The 18,606-nt window shown below is 37.7% G+C and overlaps 3 protein-coding genes across 9 annotated transcripts in view; 2 read left to right on the top strand and 1 right to left on the bottom strand.

Moving 5' to 3' along the window:
- LOC117983752 (transmembrane protease serine 9-like) overlaps positions 1-18,606 on the top strand; it is a 267,133-nt gene that overhangs the window by 162,737 nt on the left and 85,790 nt on the right. The gene's annotated exons all lie outside the window — the stretch shown is intronic.
- LOC117983759 (uncharacterized) lies at positions 1,043-2,675 on the top strand. The gene is made up of 2 exons (XM_034970379.2): positions 1,043-1,197; positions 1,609-2,675. The coding sequence occupies exons 1-2, from the start codon at positions 1,180-1,182 to the stop codon at positions 2,005-2,007; spliced, it is 417 nt and encodes a 138-aa protein (XP_034826270.1). The 5' UTR covers positions 1,043-1,179; the 3' UTR covers positions 2,008-2,675.
- Positions 2,676-9,754, bottom strand: PICK1 (protein interacting with PRKCA 1). 7 transcript variants are annotated; one of them, XM_034970364.2, is made up of 12 exons: positions 9,663-9,748; positions 9,392-9,510; positions 8,812-8,862; positions 8,667-8,723; positions 8,000-8,086; positions 7,268-7,379; positions 6,714-6,842; positions 6,246-6,478; positions 5,828-6,002; positions 4,887-5,080; positions 3,619-3,771; positions 2,679-3,353 (listed from the first exon to the last, which is right to left on the bottom strand). In XM_034970364.2, exons 2-12 carry the CDS (start codon positions 9,466-9,468, stop codon positions 2,876-2,878), a joined length of 1,746 nt encoding a protein of 581 aa, XP_034826255.1. In that variant the 5' UTR covers positions 9,469-9,510; positions 9,663-9,748; the 3' UTR covers positions 2,679-2,875. The 7 variants fall into 7 exon arrangements, with proteins under 7 accessions (XP_034826256.1, XP_034826257.1, XP_034826259.1 ...); XM_034970363.2 differs by having other exon boundaries at positions 9,570-9,690; XM_034970365.2 differs by lacking the exon at positions 9,392-9,510 and having other exon boundaries at positions 2,676-3,353; positions 9,570-9,754.

Genomic DNA, 18,606 nt, shown 5'->3' with positions numbered 1-18,606 from the left:
CTAAGTTCTTGCCGCGGATAGGGTAGTAGAAAAACTTAATCACTCAATTCGTGGTACGTTGGTACCTACTAATTAGTTATGATTCTAGTTCACGGTTAATTATTCGCTTTTAATTAATTAACGTAGCGATAGTATCGAACTTTAACTACTAAACTACTGCTAGATCCTTTTCGATTGCAACAACATATCCATGTACCCACTATTATTGTATAATTGTTTTGTTATATAATTACGCAAATTGAAGTAAATACAGTCTTGATTCATCCAAATACCGTCATACGAACTTGAACACTACAACGAGTAGTTTAAGGGCTATTTTAGTAGCGTTTCTTTTATAGATGTTTGCATGTCAAAGGTGTATAAGTACAAACTGATTTTCATATTTTTAATGATTGGGATGCGCGAAACAGCACTAACCTCGCGAGCAGAATTTCGATGTACCGGTGACTTTCCCTTGAGGGTGTATTCTGAATTTCTTGACTATAAATTATTTTATTACCACACCTACTTAGTTCGATTAATACCCGAAATTAGATAAACCGACCGACCGACCAACCGTCCGTCCGTCCGTCCGTCCGTCTGTCTGTCTGTCTGTCTGTTAATCTTATTTTGAAAGTGAAAATACTAATATTTGTTCATGAACACGTTTTAATTTTTTTTTGTGATGTCGTATTTTCCCCCTTACGTGTGCTATAAGACCTACCTACCTGCCAAATTTCATGATTCTAGGTCAACAGAAAGTACCCTATAGGTTTCTTGACAGACACGACTGACAGACAGACATATAGACAACGAAGTGATCCTATGAGGGCTCCTTTGAGGTACGGAACCCAAAAAAAGTAAAACATATATAGTATAGTATGCGACAAGTCGAGATGGCACGGTCTAAAATAGTTTTCATTATAATTTTTTAGTAATCTCTTATGGCCTTCTGTAAAAACTAGATTAAGATTCAAATAATAATTATGTAAGTAAGTAAGCTGTTGATTACTTTCAAATCAACAAAAATAAAAAATAAAAATCTCAATAACATTAATCATATTGCAGAAAAGCGATATGGAAACGATCTTACCAGAGTAAGACCGCGGCGCCCTTATTAACATAGGTAACCAACTTTATATTAGGTGCCTATGATTTGGCTCGCCAGTCCACTGTTTAGTGTATAACATATCACACACCATGAAGGCTTACATATTAGTGAGTACCTACTTTCAAATATTACATTTTTATTACGAGAAATAATATGCATCCTTTACAGTAAATCGTGGTAAATTTATTTGAGCGATTAACTAACCTTCAATTAAAGACACTTTCCAGAAACGAGATCATAAAAACTTGTGTGCCTGGGAGTCAACCCGCGACCAAATGTTTTTATTCTTTGTCATACCTAAACAGCTTATGCCTCTCTCCAGAATGCAAGCTATATCTGTGGCAAATTTCAGCAAAATCAGTTCAGTGGTTTAATTGTAAGATAATAATGCATTTCAAATACCTACTAGAAGTAAGTATAGAATGCATTTAAAGTACTATATAGAAAGGCCCTAGGATCCATCTTCATAAGTTCATAAGTATTTCTCTATTACAATAAAACTTGTTTGTCATTTTCAGTTAACGTTGCTCGTCGTACAAATTACAACGGCGACGCTCACCATAGACAAAATCACAGAAAAAGTTCACGCTGGCCTCAAAATCTTAAAAGATAAAGCTGTACACAAACTACACAAGCTGAAGCACGAGTTCGACCTGAAGAAACACCATCAGCTAGACGTCCTGCATCTGCGGCCTTACGCTCCCAAACATTTTGTCCACGAGCATTATTCAAAGAAAACTCCTTTAGTGATCGATCATCACCAGATTGAAACGTTGAAGCATCATTTCGAGCCTCATCACAAACCTCTGCACTTCCATCACGTAGAACACCATAAGCCTCCGGTACTTCCCCATTTTGAACATCATAAACCGGTACATTTTCAACATTATCAGCATTTTGAACATTTGAAAGTATAATTTCCAGGAGTCTATAATATATCCTTTATAATAAGTATAAGAACTTCTTAAGGAACACCGTGTATGTGGGTTGTGGTACAATAGAGTAAGTTGGTATATTAAAAATACCTAGGCAAGATGCTTGATTCCTGAGGCGAGGGCTACACGTTCAATATTTATCACGATCCGTGGAATGACAATCCGGAATTTGGAAATCTACAAATTCTGTGATCCTTATATTGTGATCCGTCAAAGTCTAGTCTACACGCTCGGCAAATATATCACGATATGGAATAATAAAATTTATAGCTGTGGATCACAATATTAATTATTGGCCTTCGCCTTACTGCTGAGTGGTGTCTGAAATATTCTAAGGTCTCGGGATATACCTGTAAATTTTACTCACGTAAGTAGCTTACATGAATAACTTACGAAATGTAAACACTCGTGAAATGATATTTAAGAAGTTCTTATAATATGAAGGAACTTACGGCTCATGGGCCTATATAATATCTGCGATGTCAAATTGGTGTGCTAATGTGTTATTTTTGTGCCTATGCTATACCTACTGCCTATTATTTATCGCTAATTCGGAGTGAATATGAATATTATTCATAAGTACAAAATGGATGACGTGAAATTTTTGTGATTAAAATGTTTATAAAACTATTGTAAATAAAACGCCTTATGTAAAATAGAAAATATTTTATTTGAGAATACGTACCATATATTTAGATTAAGTAGTTACAATATTTAAGAAATCTAATATGAACTTTATATAAGTAAAAACATTGCAAAGGACTCAAATATATCAAGAAATAGGTATATTTCACTTTGTTTTTAATTAAAGAAAGGATAATTTTCGGAAACTACTTATTTAATTTTTTCGTTAATTTCCAACGCTCAAATCACTAAGCAACTTATCAAAAACATCGTCAGTCATATCGGAATTATTTTTCGGAAGAAATTCGTCTAAAAGTGCATTCTGGAAATCGCCAAAATCATCCGCACGAGTGTCGACAAGTCCTAATTCCGTCAACAACGTCAAGTTGTCACTGTCACTTCTGACATTGAGGTTGCTGTCACTGTCAAGACCTAAAGCTGTCAGTCCCGGCAGCAATTGTTCTGACGAGTCTGTATCATCTTTGTCTTTAATTTGTCGTCGGTTAGTGCCTTTGGTATCTTTGCTTTCTTCGTCCGATAAATCGTGGTATTCTTGTATTTCTTTGGCGAATTCTATATCCTCGTCATCATCTTGACTGTCCTGTATAATTTGTTCTGTAGATTTATACTGGAACGCGTTTTGGGAAAGATCAACTTCAACCGGGAAAAGGGAAGAGTTCTCTTTTAGATGTTCTACCGTTTCGCTGAAATTAAAAAAATCTAATTAGAATATTAGTAGGTGCCTTATATCTATGGTAGGTAATAAATCCGGTTCGAAGGACCAATATTTTTTATATTTTGTTATAACAAACCTAGCCCACACGTCTAGCTATAGCTAGACGTGTGGCCTAGTTGGGACAACGCATATCAATCGATTGCGATTGTTAAGTAACGTTGACCTAAGTCGGAAACTGGATGGGTGCTTGTTTTTAAGAGGCAGCGTTATAGTGGAGTTAGGAAAAAACTAACTTGAGATAAACAGCCAATCCCTGTATAAATCTTCGCAGTTGGTAAGCGACGTCTTGCGTTTTCTTATTGTCCAACAGTTCTAACTTCACCAAAACATCTGACCTTAGTCTAGCAAATCTGTTTCTAGCTTCTTGTCGGCAACGCAGAATTAATCTGTTTTAAAAGAAAGGGCAGTTTAAGAATAAATAAACACTTGAACATCCAATAATTATGCTTTTTGACGACCTCCATGTCGCAGTGGTGAGCGCTGTGGTCTTATAAAGTTGGTTCCGGGTTCGATTCTCGGAGAGAGCAATTCAGGAATTTGCTAAATTAGCTAAAAATGTTCTAAATTTGATTTCTAAATTATCTCTGGTGTGGTCTGGTGGGAGGCTTCGGCCGTGGCTAGTTATTACAGGCAAAGCCGTGCCACCAAGCGATTTAGCGTTTCAATACCGATGCCGTGCAGAAACCGATAAGGGAAATGGGTTTAATAGAAACTGCCATACCTACCTCTTCCAAGTTAGCCCGCTTCCATCTTAGACTGCATCATCATTTAACACCAGATGAGATAGCACTGAAGGGCTTACTTTGTTATAGAATAGAATGTTGGTGAATTTTATAAAGCGCTGCAATAAAACAGTGAGTTGCGTAATAGACGCCAAATTCACGAATAAAAAATTGCATCGTCAACCGCCAAATTGCCCAATAAACTGACGGCCAAATAACTGAACGTCAAGTGTTAAAGGTCGTGTTATACCTAGTTTTGACATTTCCAGTATGGACCAAATACAAAAAAAAAAATTACAAAAGCATCATACAATGAAAGGCAATCTTTTTTAAAGATTCTTTTCCTTTGGGAATGCAGAGACCAACAAAGAGAAGAAACTTTTAAATTGGTTCTTGACATGCTAGCATGTCGGCTCGGCTCCGAAAAGAAAAGAGTTGAAAGAGCCCCTGCTATAGATGGACAGACGCAAACAACGTAGAGTACCTACGCGGCAGAAAGTAATGTACATCGGCCTTGAGAATGACGTTTCGGCTTTGTAGAGCGTTGTCTCTCACTCATACCTATGTGACGTTTTGTCGGTCTCGACGACAGATACAATGGTCTACAAAACAGCTACCTCAATTTAAAGGTCGATGTACATTACTTTCTGCCGCGTACTGTAAGTAGTCACTGGATACAAGCGTCACGAGAAGGCAATTGATTGTGGTAATCTCTAAGTCCCTGAACCTGTATTGGATTTTCATCTGGTGAGACTACGAAGACTGGATGTAAAACTTACCTGTATTCATAATTCCCAGTTTCAACTCTATACAAGGGTTCCTGCAATGCGTTGTAGCCGTATTCCTCGTCATCCATCTCTTTAACTTTGAGACAATAGGACAAATATTCGAACTTTGTATCGGCGTATTTCCGTATCGTTAGTTTCGTGTCTGGTATCGCTTTGTGGAGATATGTGCCCATATCCGCTAAAATCTAGTAAATCAGATTTTTTTATATTAATAATAGTAGCTTCACGAAGAATTTCACTTGAAAGTAATATAAGCAACATTATAGTCCGCACAAAATGAGTTTTCACGCGCCATTTTAACTTTATGTGTCAACTCAATAACGTCAAAAGTACGTTTCACCTTTAAAATAAGGACTAAAATCATACTTTTGCCATGACAGTTGACATATAAAGTTAAAATGGCGCGTGAAAACTCGTTTTGTACGCATTTGATCTTTCCATGAAATCTTTTGAAACTACTATCGCAGAGTTACTAGTAAATTCTTGCTATTAGGTTCGTGTATAATTATATCCAACACATCAATTAGCTTTTCTTTGACGTGTTTGGTGCGGAGTGATAGGAGACCAGCTAGGTCTAGTAAGCAATTTTTTTGACTTCGTACTGCAATCTAAAGCCTTTGCAATCGTGGGCGCTAGTAAAATGAGCTGCGAATGCGATATAGCCGCAGCCTGTTCAGCTTTGCACGCAGCGATATAGATATCTACAGGATTTAAAATAGGATAGACTTATTGCTTAGGTGTCAAGTTTTATTTTAGAATAAATATTTTTCGTCTCGTATAAAAAATCTGGCCACTTAAGCAATGTCATTTTGTTCGTGATCTGTAATCTATAGATTCTACTATTCTATATCAATGTTTGCACATGTTTACTAACGCATTTTTAGCGCAGTAAACATGCATGCGTTTATTTCTTCACGTGCATTTACACTTACTGGTTTGAGGGTCTTCAACATTTTGATTCCATCCCGCTCCAGCAATCTGTGGTATTGTCCAAATCTGGTGAAAGCTTCAGACGCTCTTGCTTGGGGTTCTCTCACACCGATAGCCGCGAATATATCGCCCAGGGATTTATAGGTTTGGAGAAGGTCGAAATATGACTTGAGCATTCTGAAAGAATTTTTTAACTATTTGGTCTAAAGGTAAGTTTCTAGGTACGAGAGCATAGGCAATAGGAACGCAGTGTGTTCATACGCACCAACAAAACCTCGTAGGGTGTAGGTATAATTATTGCTGTTCGTACTTAATCAGAAACATAGCTTGATTCAAAGGAAACAATGTATGAATTTTGAGTTATTCACGTCTTTGAGCTTACAGAAAGGGCAAAACAAATATAAGTACACGAAAACTGACCTTTTCGCGTGTTCCACCAATCTTTTATACGTATTCTCAGTTTCTCGCATCTCGTTTAACTTTGCAACTAATGTGTCATTACATAAGATAGCTCTAGATAGACCCAGCGCATCCGCAGTGCCTGTGGACATGTTCTCTACCAGTCTATGTTTCATCTTCTTCATTATGATGTCTAATGATTTCCCTTGTTTCGGGTCCGCATGAAGTTTGTTGTAGTTTATTGTCACTGTATCCTGAAAACAGCATATTGGACATTGGATCCAATAAAATTATTCTTGCTTTAAGTAAAAAAATACTAGTGCCAATATTATTGCCAATATTAGTGTCATCGATATACGGAGTTCGTGTTGAATAAAAATTCTGATACGCCGGCATCAGAGTTTTAGGTTATTGAGGTAATTTACCAACTTTCATACAAAACAAAGTAAATATGTAAACTCTCTCTATTAATAAATAATTATTGTTTACCTTAGCTGCTTGTATCATCTTAGCAACTTCGACTTTGGTCTTTCCTTTTACAGTTTGTCCATTAACACCCACAAGTTCGTCTCCACTCTGAAGAGTTCCATCTTTGGCCGCCGGTGTGTTGTCAAATATCTGGAAATGTTCTGATGATTTAATATATTTTGTCAGAATTCTTTCATTTTATTTTCTTATTAACATAAGATTGTGATTATTTTATTTTATCTTTTCATTAACATAAACTGTAGATAGATCTACTGAACCGACCACTCACAATTTCGAATCTCTACATAATTACAGGAATTCGAAACGAAATTCTACATGGTTGCCGATTAGATGGTCGAGATGGAGTTCGGGGTATGAGACGGGGGGGACGCCTCGCACATCCGCACGTCGCCCGCACCGGGTTAGCGCAGAGGCCGTCCGAGTGTGCGGGGTGTTCCCTCCCCGATTGCCATCTTGACCTGTCGCGTACTAAGTAAGTATACTTGAAACTTGAACATTTCAGAAGAAAAGATAGGTAATTGATTGATCTTCGTAATTTTTTGATACTTATTTACCTGCACGATATAGAGGCAAGGACATAGAGGCGCTCCTCCTCCAATGCTGATTCCTATAAGATTTTTCTCATCTTTGTTCAGCACTACGTTTCCTGACGTTACTGTCATACCCCTGAAAATATTGAAACAAAAGTAGAGTAGGTACTTATATTATTACTTATATACATTACTACTAAAATATGTAATGAATCTTTTTTTCTTCATACATTTTAGTACTTACTTACTTCCTATTTAAGTAACACGCGAATTATTATTTCTCATCAAAATTTTAATAGTTTATATTAGAAGTAAAACGTTAACATTTTCATTTTCTAGGATCTTAATTAGGTACTATTTTTAAGCCACACAAGGAACTATTACGCGTGGTGGTGGTGACTGGTGCGTCGGTTTTCTTGCTTTGCTTCGATCGGGAGGGCGGGTGGTGCGTAGCGCATTTGGAGATGCTCTATAATAATAATTAAGACCTTATTTCTAGGTAGACTAATGCTAATGAAAAGGTAAAAAAAACTCATGGGCGATTTTACTATTTTATTGATATAGGTAAGTTTAACATAGCTTAAGGAAATTCACAAATTAAAACATTAGCGCGCTAATAATAATAGAATATAAAAGGGAATATTAGATTTTATGGGTCCAGGTAGGCATCTAGCTGATGAATTAAAAACGTTGGTCTACAAGTATAGCCACACAAGTAATCGTCTATATATAGTTCACACTTCACACTACACTCACATCAAATTCTGATGCTGTATCATGTATCTCTCCCGTCTCAAATCGTTGAAAATACAGTCGGGGTTTTCGAGTACTTCCTGTATTTTTCTGGAAAAAAGTTAATTTAGTCAACCCTACCTAGTAAACTACGTACAGTACCAACAAATAACTCTAAACTTATTTTTTTTATTGGATAACTTCGGTGACTAACCGAAATAATGACATAGACACCGAAACTCAGCGCCCTATAGGCGAATACTAGCAAAATAAAACAAAATATGACCATTTAAATTATTTACTTAAATAGGTAACAAGAAATAGACTTGCTTGGGCGACGTAAAGTATTCCTCAGGAATCAGGATGACGGCGTTACGCTAGCAATGATTTAAGTGTAGCAATGAAGTAAGTCTTGAGTGTAGGTAAAATAAATTTTAACTAGTCACTAGAACAGATTCAGACAGGCCGACTGATTACAGATATGAGTAAAAGGAGTCCCAGGGGTCCCAGTCCAACTTTAGATCTCAGCCTTAAGTCATCTACTACTTACTTCTTCTCAATCCAAAATCCATAGACCAAGATATTGAAGAACTTAACGACATAAGAAATACTTAATAGGAAAATTGTTCTAATCATTTTTTTGGCAGTTGTTTAGTATTTTAGTTTTACAGAAAATATTGTAGGTACTTACTCAACGAGAATAGCATCGGATTCAATCTTGTCATTTTCCTCCATATTGATGAGGGCACTGAACATAATTTAAATATTTCTACTATAGTAAAATGCATTTTTAATTAAATTGTAGTAACATTAATTTTTATGAACGCTATACTTACCGTTCGTTTATGGACACCAAAGTAGTTTTAAGATTTCCATGATTGGTATCGCTTGACAAAAAATAAATTATGACATGAAACAAAAGCTTTCAGAAATTAAGTAAGTAATAAATAAATAAATAAATAATCTTTATTTCCTCAGACATCAAAGGCCCACAATATTATGTTAGTAACCATCTTAATCTATGTTAGTAACTATATTATAATATAATGTATGTTAGTAAGAAACTTATTCTATGTTAGTTAATATAATTAATATACTTATTAACTAATGTAATATAGGTAGAATCTGAATAAATGTAGGTCTATGGAGCTTTCATAAGTGATTGGGTAAGTAGGCATTAAGAAATTTAATTAAGTAGTTAAATATTTTATAAGTTACTTACCTAGGTACTTATTACTTTATTAAGTACCTACGTAAGTAGATACTTTTAGAAATTATGGATAGCTGCGTAATCTTACTATAATGCCGATATTACTTAATACTTAGGTGGGTACCTACTTCCTATTAGTCAGAAAATGCTTACAAACTTACAAGTGTGTAATTGTAATTAAATAAAAAGCATGAAATAATAATTACATTCTATCTTCAAACATGGACATAGTGCGTTGCGGGTAAACTCTGGGATCAGTAAAGGAATCGCTTCTTTGGTACATAACTTGCACACAACACAACAAAACCGAACTCAAATGATAACACTGAAAACAAAAAGGATGTTACTGATAAACACTGATATTACATTTGTAAATGAACATACATTTTGTCCTCCTCAAAGAAGTAATCATCATCGTATTCTTGCATCATTTTGGGAGTTGTAAAATTAATTATTACACGTCAAAATCCACATTACCAAATCACCATTCACCGATTAGGAAAATATTCAGTATTGTCTGGTAAAATTATTGATTTTCACTTTCGTATTTACGTGGGAGTCGTGACACGTTGTGTCGGTAAAACAGTACACTTGTCCTGACAGCCGACCAATCAGAATGAAACGTCAAGTGTGTTTCCCGCTTTTTCCTATAGAGCGAGCGGCTTATCCTCACTTCCGCTTCCGTGAAGATAACTTAGTTTTAGTTTGAAACTAATTTCACATTTTAGGGATCCACTTTCGCAGCAGACTCCTTAGCCGCCCAAAATATTGGATTCAACTATATAGGCCTACTTAAGTACCTACTTCAAAAATATCTCGTAGAAAAACTGTAATATAATAGACAGGTACCTACTAAGATAGGTAGGTACCTAAATACATTTTTCGTCTATACATTCAGGCGGCGCAAGACCGTGGCGTGTGGAGATTCGTACAAGAGACCTATGTCCAGCAGTGGACCTCTATCGGTTGTTGATGATGAAATACATTTTTGATTTCTTATTTTTATAATTAAGTAAACAATGGGGCCGATTCTGTTGTACACAATCTCTAAACTAAACTAAAATAACAGGTCTAAATCTAGTGCTACCCTTTTCCGCAAGAAACATTATGACAGGGATAGCAATAGATTTAGACGTGTCATTTTAGTTTAGTTTAGAGATTGCGTACTAGAGAATTAGCCACAATGTGGCTAATTCCTTTGTACACAATCTCTAAACTAAACTAAAATATCACGTCTAAATCTATTGCTATCTCTTTCATAATGTTGCTTGCGGTAAAGGAAAGCACTAGATTTAGACCTGTTAATTTAGTTTAGTTTAGAGATTGTGTACTAGAGAATCGGCCCCAATTATTTTAAATCTTTAGACTAAACATTTTAAATCCTTAATGAAAGCAGTTATAAGATAGATTAAGCATAGTTCTTTGGGCATTCCAAAGATAATAAAACCTGTATTTGCGTAACACGTCTCAAGGATTACGTTACTAAATAGATGCTAAATAGGTTTTTCAACTTTTTCCACCTTTTGAATATGTTATTAATTATTAGAATTCATTAGATGTTTATGTAAATAGGTAAGTACTTTTTGCAGGTTAGGTTTTTATGCACAGCTTAGGTAGGTATGTATGTGCCAAAGATATTAAACTGTAATTATAGGTAGGTATTGAATGCATTTCTTGCTACTGAGAGAAGTTTTGAGGTTTTGATTGCTGGTACCTAAAATGATTTTTCTTTCAGCTTTTAAGCCTACCCACAGAAGTGGCGAATGCTCGTGAGGCATAGGTATAACATCTTGATCTGCCCCACAAACGCCACTTCATGATGACCCCGGTCCACGATCTCTCTGCCAAGAATATTAAGACAAAGAAGAACCCACTGCTGAATGCTTAGTTAAACAGCCAAAGTACATCCCGTCACGGTACTCACGGGTCACCCACTGACAAACCCGGCGATTCAGCGTCCCTACTTACCTACCAGTATGATATTGAGACTAGGTATATATAGGTACCTAGGAGGAACGGGAAACCGAAAGTTTTATTCATACATATTTACACACTACTACCCACTTATTAATTCTCCTCAGAATTATTAATCTCAGTCAAGGGTAAATCAGAGAACAATAAAATTGAGATATATATACCTGCCTGCCTATATTATACATAGCTATATTGACAGTCACGAATACCTACTTAGGGTAGATTGTTTAATAATTATAAACAGTCACCATTTGGTGTTCCCCAGTCCGTACACGTATCTAGTACCTACCATACCGGTCATCTTCGTCATTCATGTCGTAATCTTATCGAGCAATTCAAGTTACTATAACCATTAAAGTTGGCCAATTGAACTGCTTTGTAAAAGTTGTAGAGCTGATGACAGTGCGGCGCGGCGCGCAGTCTTGTGCAGACTTATTAAAAATGAATATTTTCTTAGTAAGTCTAAGTAACTATTTTGTGATTTATTTATTTATCTATTTATTTGTCTGCTTGTATGGAAAATTCTTGACCGAAAAGAAATTAAGGGTAATCAATGTTATGAGTGTGTGGCGGACTATTAGGAAGTGGCGTAGGTTAAATTTGTGTTTTAATGATAGGTACTTACTTAACGCCCACTAGGTGGACGGACAACATCAGACGAGTCGCAGGGAGCCGCTGGATCCAGGCGGCGCAAGACCGTGGCGTGTGGAAGTCCCTACAAGAGACCTATGTCCAGCAGTGGACGTCTATTGGTTGATGATGATGATAATGATGATGATAATGACTTACTTAATATTAATGACAATTTAATTATTTGTTTTGCTGATTAGTTTTCAACAACGGCGGAAAAATTGTTCAATTTATTTTAACAGGAAAATCATTATACCTACACGTAGATACCTTCTACGAAAATCGTAAATATACGTCTGTGAAAAAGAAAAGGATTTTTATCGATAAGTAGGAAAATAGGGGCTCCCAGAACCTAAGGAGTTCGGTAGGTAGGCTAACTAACACGGTTAGGGTCGGTGAGCTTGTCTGATGTGTGGGAATTTTATGTTAGCTAGTAACCCATGCGACTTTCTTATTTCAATCGTGGATAATAAACTATGGTTTTACGTTTTTTGCCACGTAATTATAAAATAACTATAAAACACATTGTAGTTAAGCAGGTAGGTACTCTGCCGGCCTCCTAATCACAGTGAACGAAGATCCCATTCACACTGCGTTTGCGATATACGTTTTTGCAGCATAAATCTTGGTACCGAACCTGTAGTAACGCATAGGAAGTAAGAACATTGAATATAGAACCATTCCCCCGTTTGTGCTGCCGATAAAACGTACTTACAGAGTTTTAACTATGTAAACGGTTCTAAGTTTACAAATTGTACCTATGCGCCACTACGTAACTACTTATTCGGTAAGATTTAAACTCGATAGATTCTGCAAAAAAACCTGCGTAATAATGCCGTATGTGAACGAGGTCTAACTCTGCAGCTTTTTGTTGACATTTTATCATTTTTATACAATAAGGAATGGTTCTAATTTTAAACATTTCTTTTTCAGCTGTCTCTATCAATGTGCATGCTGTTTTATCGACAGGCTGAAACGGCTGGGCGCGAACCGGTGCCGGTGGGACCAGTCGCACTTTTTATCCGAACCAACATCGTTGGTTTTCCAGTATTGCACGAACCACAGAAATGGGTTTTCGATCCCGACATCGCATTAAAAAGACGAAAGGACTTCATACAAGTGAATGGTGATAAAGCGGAAAAGTTAATAGAACAGTTAGGATTAGGTATCGATGATCGTAAAGAAGAGAGGTTGCAAAAACAGCGGGAAAGAGACGAAGGTCACATCGGTGGGTTGAATTGGTTAAGAGACGATTAGTTGAGTAAGTTTTATATTTGAAAGGTTTTTAGAGAAACTAATTACTAATTAGAGGTTTGTGTTGCAATGTGCAAAGATAAACAATGAACGAACAGTGGGGTACGAAATTTTGGTAGGTACCTTATAGAATAAAATATATAACCTAAACCTAAATTTAAACCTATAGTACTGGGTATGTTTATGTAGAGATTATTTACTGTTTAGGTACCTAAATACCTGGGTCTATAAAGATTATTTTTAGGGTTCCGTACCTCAAAAGGAAAAACGGAACCCTTATAGGATATCTTTGTTGTCTGTCTGTCTGTCGGTCTGTCAAGAAACCTACAGGGTACTTCCCGTTGACCTAGAATCATGAAATTTCGTTGTCGTTCGTCTCGTTGCGCGTGCCTGACTCGCACTTGGCCGGTTTTTCTAAACAAGACCATGAAGTGATACAACTTCAACAATTCGGTCACAGTTTTAAATAGGTACAGAGGCGGAGACTTGAGTTTAATTAGAGTCGACAGTTATAATTACTTAATTTTATTTTATTCATTTTTCATGGGAGCTTTACCTCGCTCATTGAAGAGGAGATGTATTTTACCTATTAATTTTTTTTCTGAATTTTAAGTACCTACTAAGTAGTAGTAGTAATAACGCTAAAGAGCAAGTTATACCAACCAAAAAAGGTGCTGTTATAGATTTAAGATAACATGACTTACAGGTGCTTTAATAATTTAAAATAGTCACTCGTTTAATGTTTTGTTGTGGACATTATTTTTCTAAAAGGAAATAATATTATGTAACTGGTCCTCAGTTTAGATAAGCTTAGTCAAGGTTGACAACACACTATGTAGGCACTGCTCTACTTAACGGCAAGCCCGCTTAGTAAAGGACCCTTTTTAATCTTGCTTAACTAAGTAGGTATGTCTAGATTTTATTTTTTTGCGCTTTCTTAATAAGCTATGAACATATCGGTGCCCCCTTGTGCGATGGCCATTGGGCTGGTCCCAGACCAAATTGTCCTCTGTCTCACACCACATTTCACTATGAGATTATATGACAGCTTGTGCTGTTATAGCAAGCTGTCATCTTTACATTGTAGTTACTAGGTAAAGAAGCTTTCTTGCGTCGATAATAAAAATAGTAAAATCATTTATTTCCACCAAATACTATCGAATAAATAATTGATCGATGGTAACTCCTATTAATATGTCATTAAGTAGTGAATAAGACTCCTTTTATTTAATTATTTAATTTATTTCCCAAATTAAATCGATTAATAAGGATAATCTTGGTTTTTAAGTGGTGGAAACATTCAAACATATTTTTACCTATTTGTCGTTTGCTAACAAACTTAAACAAAGAAAAATAAATATATTTCAATAAAGTTTTTTTTTTTTTAATATTATAGTCATGTTTCGCTATCGCATGGGAATGCGCTAGTGTGCTAAATGTCTTAAGGACTAGGACGCGCTACAGGACTAGTCATAGTGGCAAATAATTATTACCTGCGTATAAAAAAACTGTATGGGAGTGCGCGAAGTAGTCATGCTGCAGCAGTTCCGCATCGTCGCCATCATCGCTGCCATTGAATTTGACTTGCTTCATTAGCCTACAACCATACAACTAATCATCATCATTGTCAACCGACAGACATCCACTGCTGGACATAGGTTTCTTGCAGGGACTTCCACACGCGACGGTCTTCGCCACCTCAACGGCTCCCTGCGACTCGTCTGATGTCGGCTGGCATCTACGCTTAGTGGAGAGTCTGCCAACGCTGCGCTTGTGAGGTTACTATTCCTTGGGAACCCAACGTCTATCGCTTTTTTGAACTACGTGCCCTACCCATTGCCACTTCAGCTTCGCAACCCGTTGAGCTATGTCGCGGTGTTCTCACTTCTCTCGCGGATTTTCTTATTCCTGATTTAATTACGCAAAGAAACTCCAAGCAACCCTTTCTCCATTTCCCGTTGAGTGCCTCTGCCCAAACTCGCGTACTTTCGGTGCCAACAACTTCGCATATTGGTATTATAGGTACCTAGCTCAGTAGAAAATACCAAACAAACTCCAATCCAAGGTCAATACCAATTTTGCGGACGGATGTAGGCCTTGACCACACTCCCCCAATGAATATTAATAGGTACCACATAATTTAATACTTGCAACATCGGCTTTAATTTAGTTGCATACTTTTCGGTTTACCTTGATATCTACTTCTACACGCAATACACGAAAAAGGAAAAAAAAAACAACAAAATTAACATGTAGTGATACTGCAAACCTGTTACTTTCAACTTTTGCGATCATTTGTCAACTGCGAGATAGCTGGGGATTATTATATTTATTGTGGTCAGGGCACATTGTAGTAGGTAAGTAGGTAAGTCAGGCTACCTTCAGCGCATTATATAGTACGCGACACGTCGAGATGGCAATCTTGGTATGAGGCGGGGGGGACGCCCCGCACACCCACACGTCTCCCGTGTTATCCCACACTGGGGACGCAACGCGGGGGCTGTGCGGGTGTGCGGGGCGTCCCCACTCCGATTGCCATCTCGACCTATCGCGTAGGTACTATATAGTAAGTTATTATTATGTCTTCCCGACCCCCAGGCGGAGCTTCGCGCTCGCCAACCCACCCGGTGACGCTGTAGCGGCCAGTAGGGCCTACGCAGCATAGTCAATCCGAAACAACACAAAAATGTCTTCCCGACCGAATTTCGGCCACGGCGCATATCTCCATATAGATTAGCCAACATGCGCGGGACATTCCTATTATAATGTACAAGTGTATGCAATGGGTGCGCAAACATAGGTGTACTCTCTATTCCCTCACTCTCATAGCCCGATGAGACGGAAATCAGACACGTCCGGAGGGAGATCAGGCGCAGGACCGACGGCTTTACGTGCTCTCCGAGACACGAAGGTGACACACCGCCAACTTCCTAACCTACAATAATTTCTTAACAGAAATTTTCATATCAACTTATAAATACGAAAGTGTGTCTATTTGTTGGTTTATTGGTTTGTTTTTTTCCTTTAAACCCATTCTTCCTGAAAAATACGTTTTACTTGTCTAATTTACGAGTAGGTACATGGGTGTCGTACTGCAAGACATCATCTATCATCATGATCAACCCATCGCCGGCTCACTGCAGAGCACCGGTCTCCTCTCAGAGTGAGAAGGGTTTGGCCATAGTCTACCACGCTGGCCATATGCGGATTGGTAGACTTCACACACCTTTGAGAACATTATGGAGAACTCTCAGAAATGTAGGTTTCTTCACGATGTTTTCCTTCACGGTTAAAGCGAGAGATATTTAATTACTTAAAACGTACACAACTCCGAAAGTGCGTGCCCGGGATCGAACCCCCGACCTCCGATTAGAAGGCTTGTAAGGTTGTTTGTATGGCGTAATCTCTGGAACTAGTTAACCGATTTTCAAAACTCTTTCGCCAGTAGAATGCTACATTATTTCCGAGTGACATATTACTTATAAGCTGTACTTATTTAATTTTCAAAAAATTAGAGATCCTTACGATAGTTGTAATAAGCTACCCGTGCGAAGTCGGAGCGGGTCGCTAGTATTTTGTGATTGCACCACTTGCACCCAAATTTCCGATGACTGATGAAAATATAACTAAGTAGGTATTCCATTTTCATCGCGCCCTACTAAAGGGCGCCAAGGTATTGGTTGCACCTGGGTGCTACACGGGCCAGCCGAGCCTGTATATCAGTCGCGCAGGGGGCGCTTGTTGTAGGTATTTCGTTCTACAGAGCGCCATACATTTTGACATCCCGACAGCGCGCAGGGGGAATCCTATATCAAGTCCCCACTCACCAATATTATTGTGAACGGCCTAGTCTTGCACTGTCTTCGCTTCAGTTTAGGCAAAACGCACCTTCCTTCAGACAGAGGATAGTGATTATACATATCTCACACTCGGCTTTACTCACATGTTTAGTCGACGTTAGCCCGAATACTTTCAAACCCTTCCGGGGTCCTTTTAGGGTTCCGTACCTCAAAAGGAAAAACGGAACCCTTATAGGATCACTTTGTTGTCTGTCTGTCTGTCTGTCGGTCTGTCAAGAAACCTACAGGGTACTTCCCGTTGAGCTAGCATCATGAAATTTGGCAGGTAGGTAGGTCTTATAGCTGACATTCGGGGAAAAATCTGAAAACCGTGAATTTGTGGTTACATCACACAAAAAAAATTAAATTGTGGTCATGAACTAATAATTAGTATTTTCAGTTTTCTATTTAAGATAACAATATTAAGTGGGGTATCATATGAAAGGTCTTCACCTGTAAATTCTAAAACAGATTTTTATTTATTTTTATGCATCATGGTTTTTGAATTATCGTGCAAAATGTTGAAAAAATACGACTGTAGTACGGAAACCTCGTTGCGCGAGCCTGACTCGCACTTGGCCGGATTTTCACAGGGACTCAGTTCGCGCACGCGTCGCGGTTGAGACTGCCGTCGTGCAGTGATGGGTTCGGTCCACTGCACGACGTTTACTAGTCGGGTTAACGTCGACTAAACACCTGAGTGAAGCCGGGTGTGAGATATGTAAGTATAATAGAAATCACTCGCGATAGTTTAAACTTTAAATGAAAGGCTAAAAGAGAATAGTGAGTCGATTCCACGCATTTTAGTTTTCCCCATGTTAACGAAGCTTTGCTTTAATTTTAAACAAGGCGTTTTTGCTCTTAAAATATTGTGTTGTAGCCCACCACGCTAATACACACGTTACAACTTACAACTTATACGTTGAATCTTATGTATCAGCGAGGTGGGCTTAGGTAGGTACACCCTTCTCGTTCTGAGAGAAGACCCGTTCTCACTAATAAGCCGGCGATGGGTTGATGACGAAAATATCGTAGGTACTTACGTGTGGTAGGATAAATTGTTCTTTCTATTATCATCAACCCATCGCCCGCGCCGGCTCATTACTGAGCATGGGTCTCCTCTCAAAAAGTCCTAAACCATAGCCCACCACGCTGGCCAAGTTCAGATTTGGCAGACTTGTAATTTGTAAAGTCTGTGAACTTTTTATTTTCACAGTATTTATTAAGTGCCGGCTGTCACTCATACCTATGTGACGTTTTGTCGGTCGACAGAGACAACGCTCTATGAAACCTACTAACGCTATCTCTTTCTAAAGGTCGATGTACAATATTTTCTGCTGCGTACATTGGTTAAATAAAAGTTGGCTCGTAAAATCATGTCGTTTATTTCGTAAGAATTACAATATCAAGAATTTGAATCTTATAATAATGACGTGTGACAAAAAGTTTCCTATCTAATTACAAGGAATCAAACAGCTAGTTAAATCTAACGAATATTTGGGATACAATTTTAAAAAAAATAGTGCGGGGCTTTTTACACTTGCGATCACACCATCCTGGGTGCCCATCCCCATTACATTACATTAGTACCTACCTACAGTACTACCACTTTTATAAAACTGACTTGACCATACTGAGCACTGGTCTCCTCTTAGAGTAAGAATGGTTTGGCCATAGTCCACCATCCAACACACACACCATTGAAAACATGAGAAGTTTCTGGC

The sequence above is a fragment of the Maniola hyperantus genome, chromosome 7 (assembly GCF_902806685.2).
Source record: "Maniola hyperantus chromosome 7, iAphHyp1.2, whole genome shotgun sequence".
Classification (NCBI taxonomy): Eukaryota; Metazoa; Arthropoda; class Insecta; order Lepidoptera; family Nymphalidae; genus Maniola; species Maniola hyperantus.
This window is presented reverse-complemented; position numbering and strand designations above follow the sequence as displayed.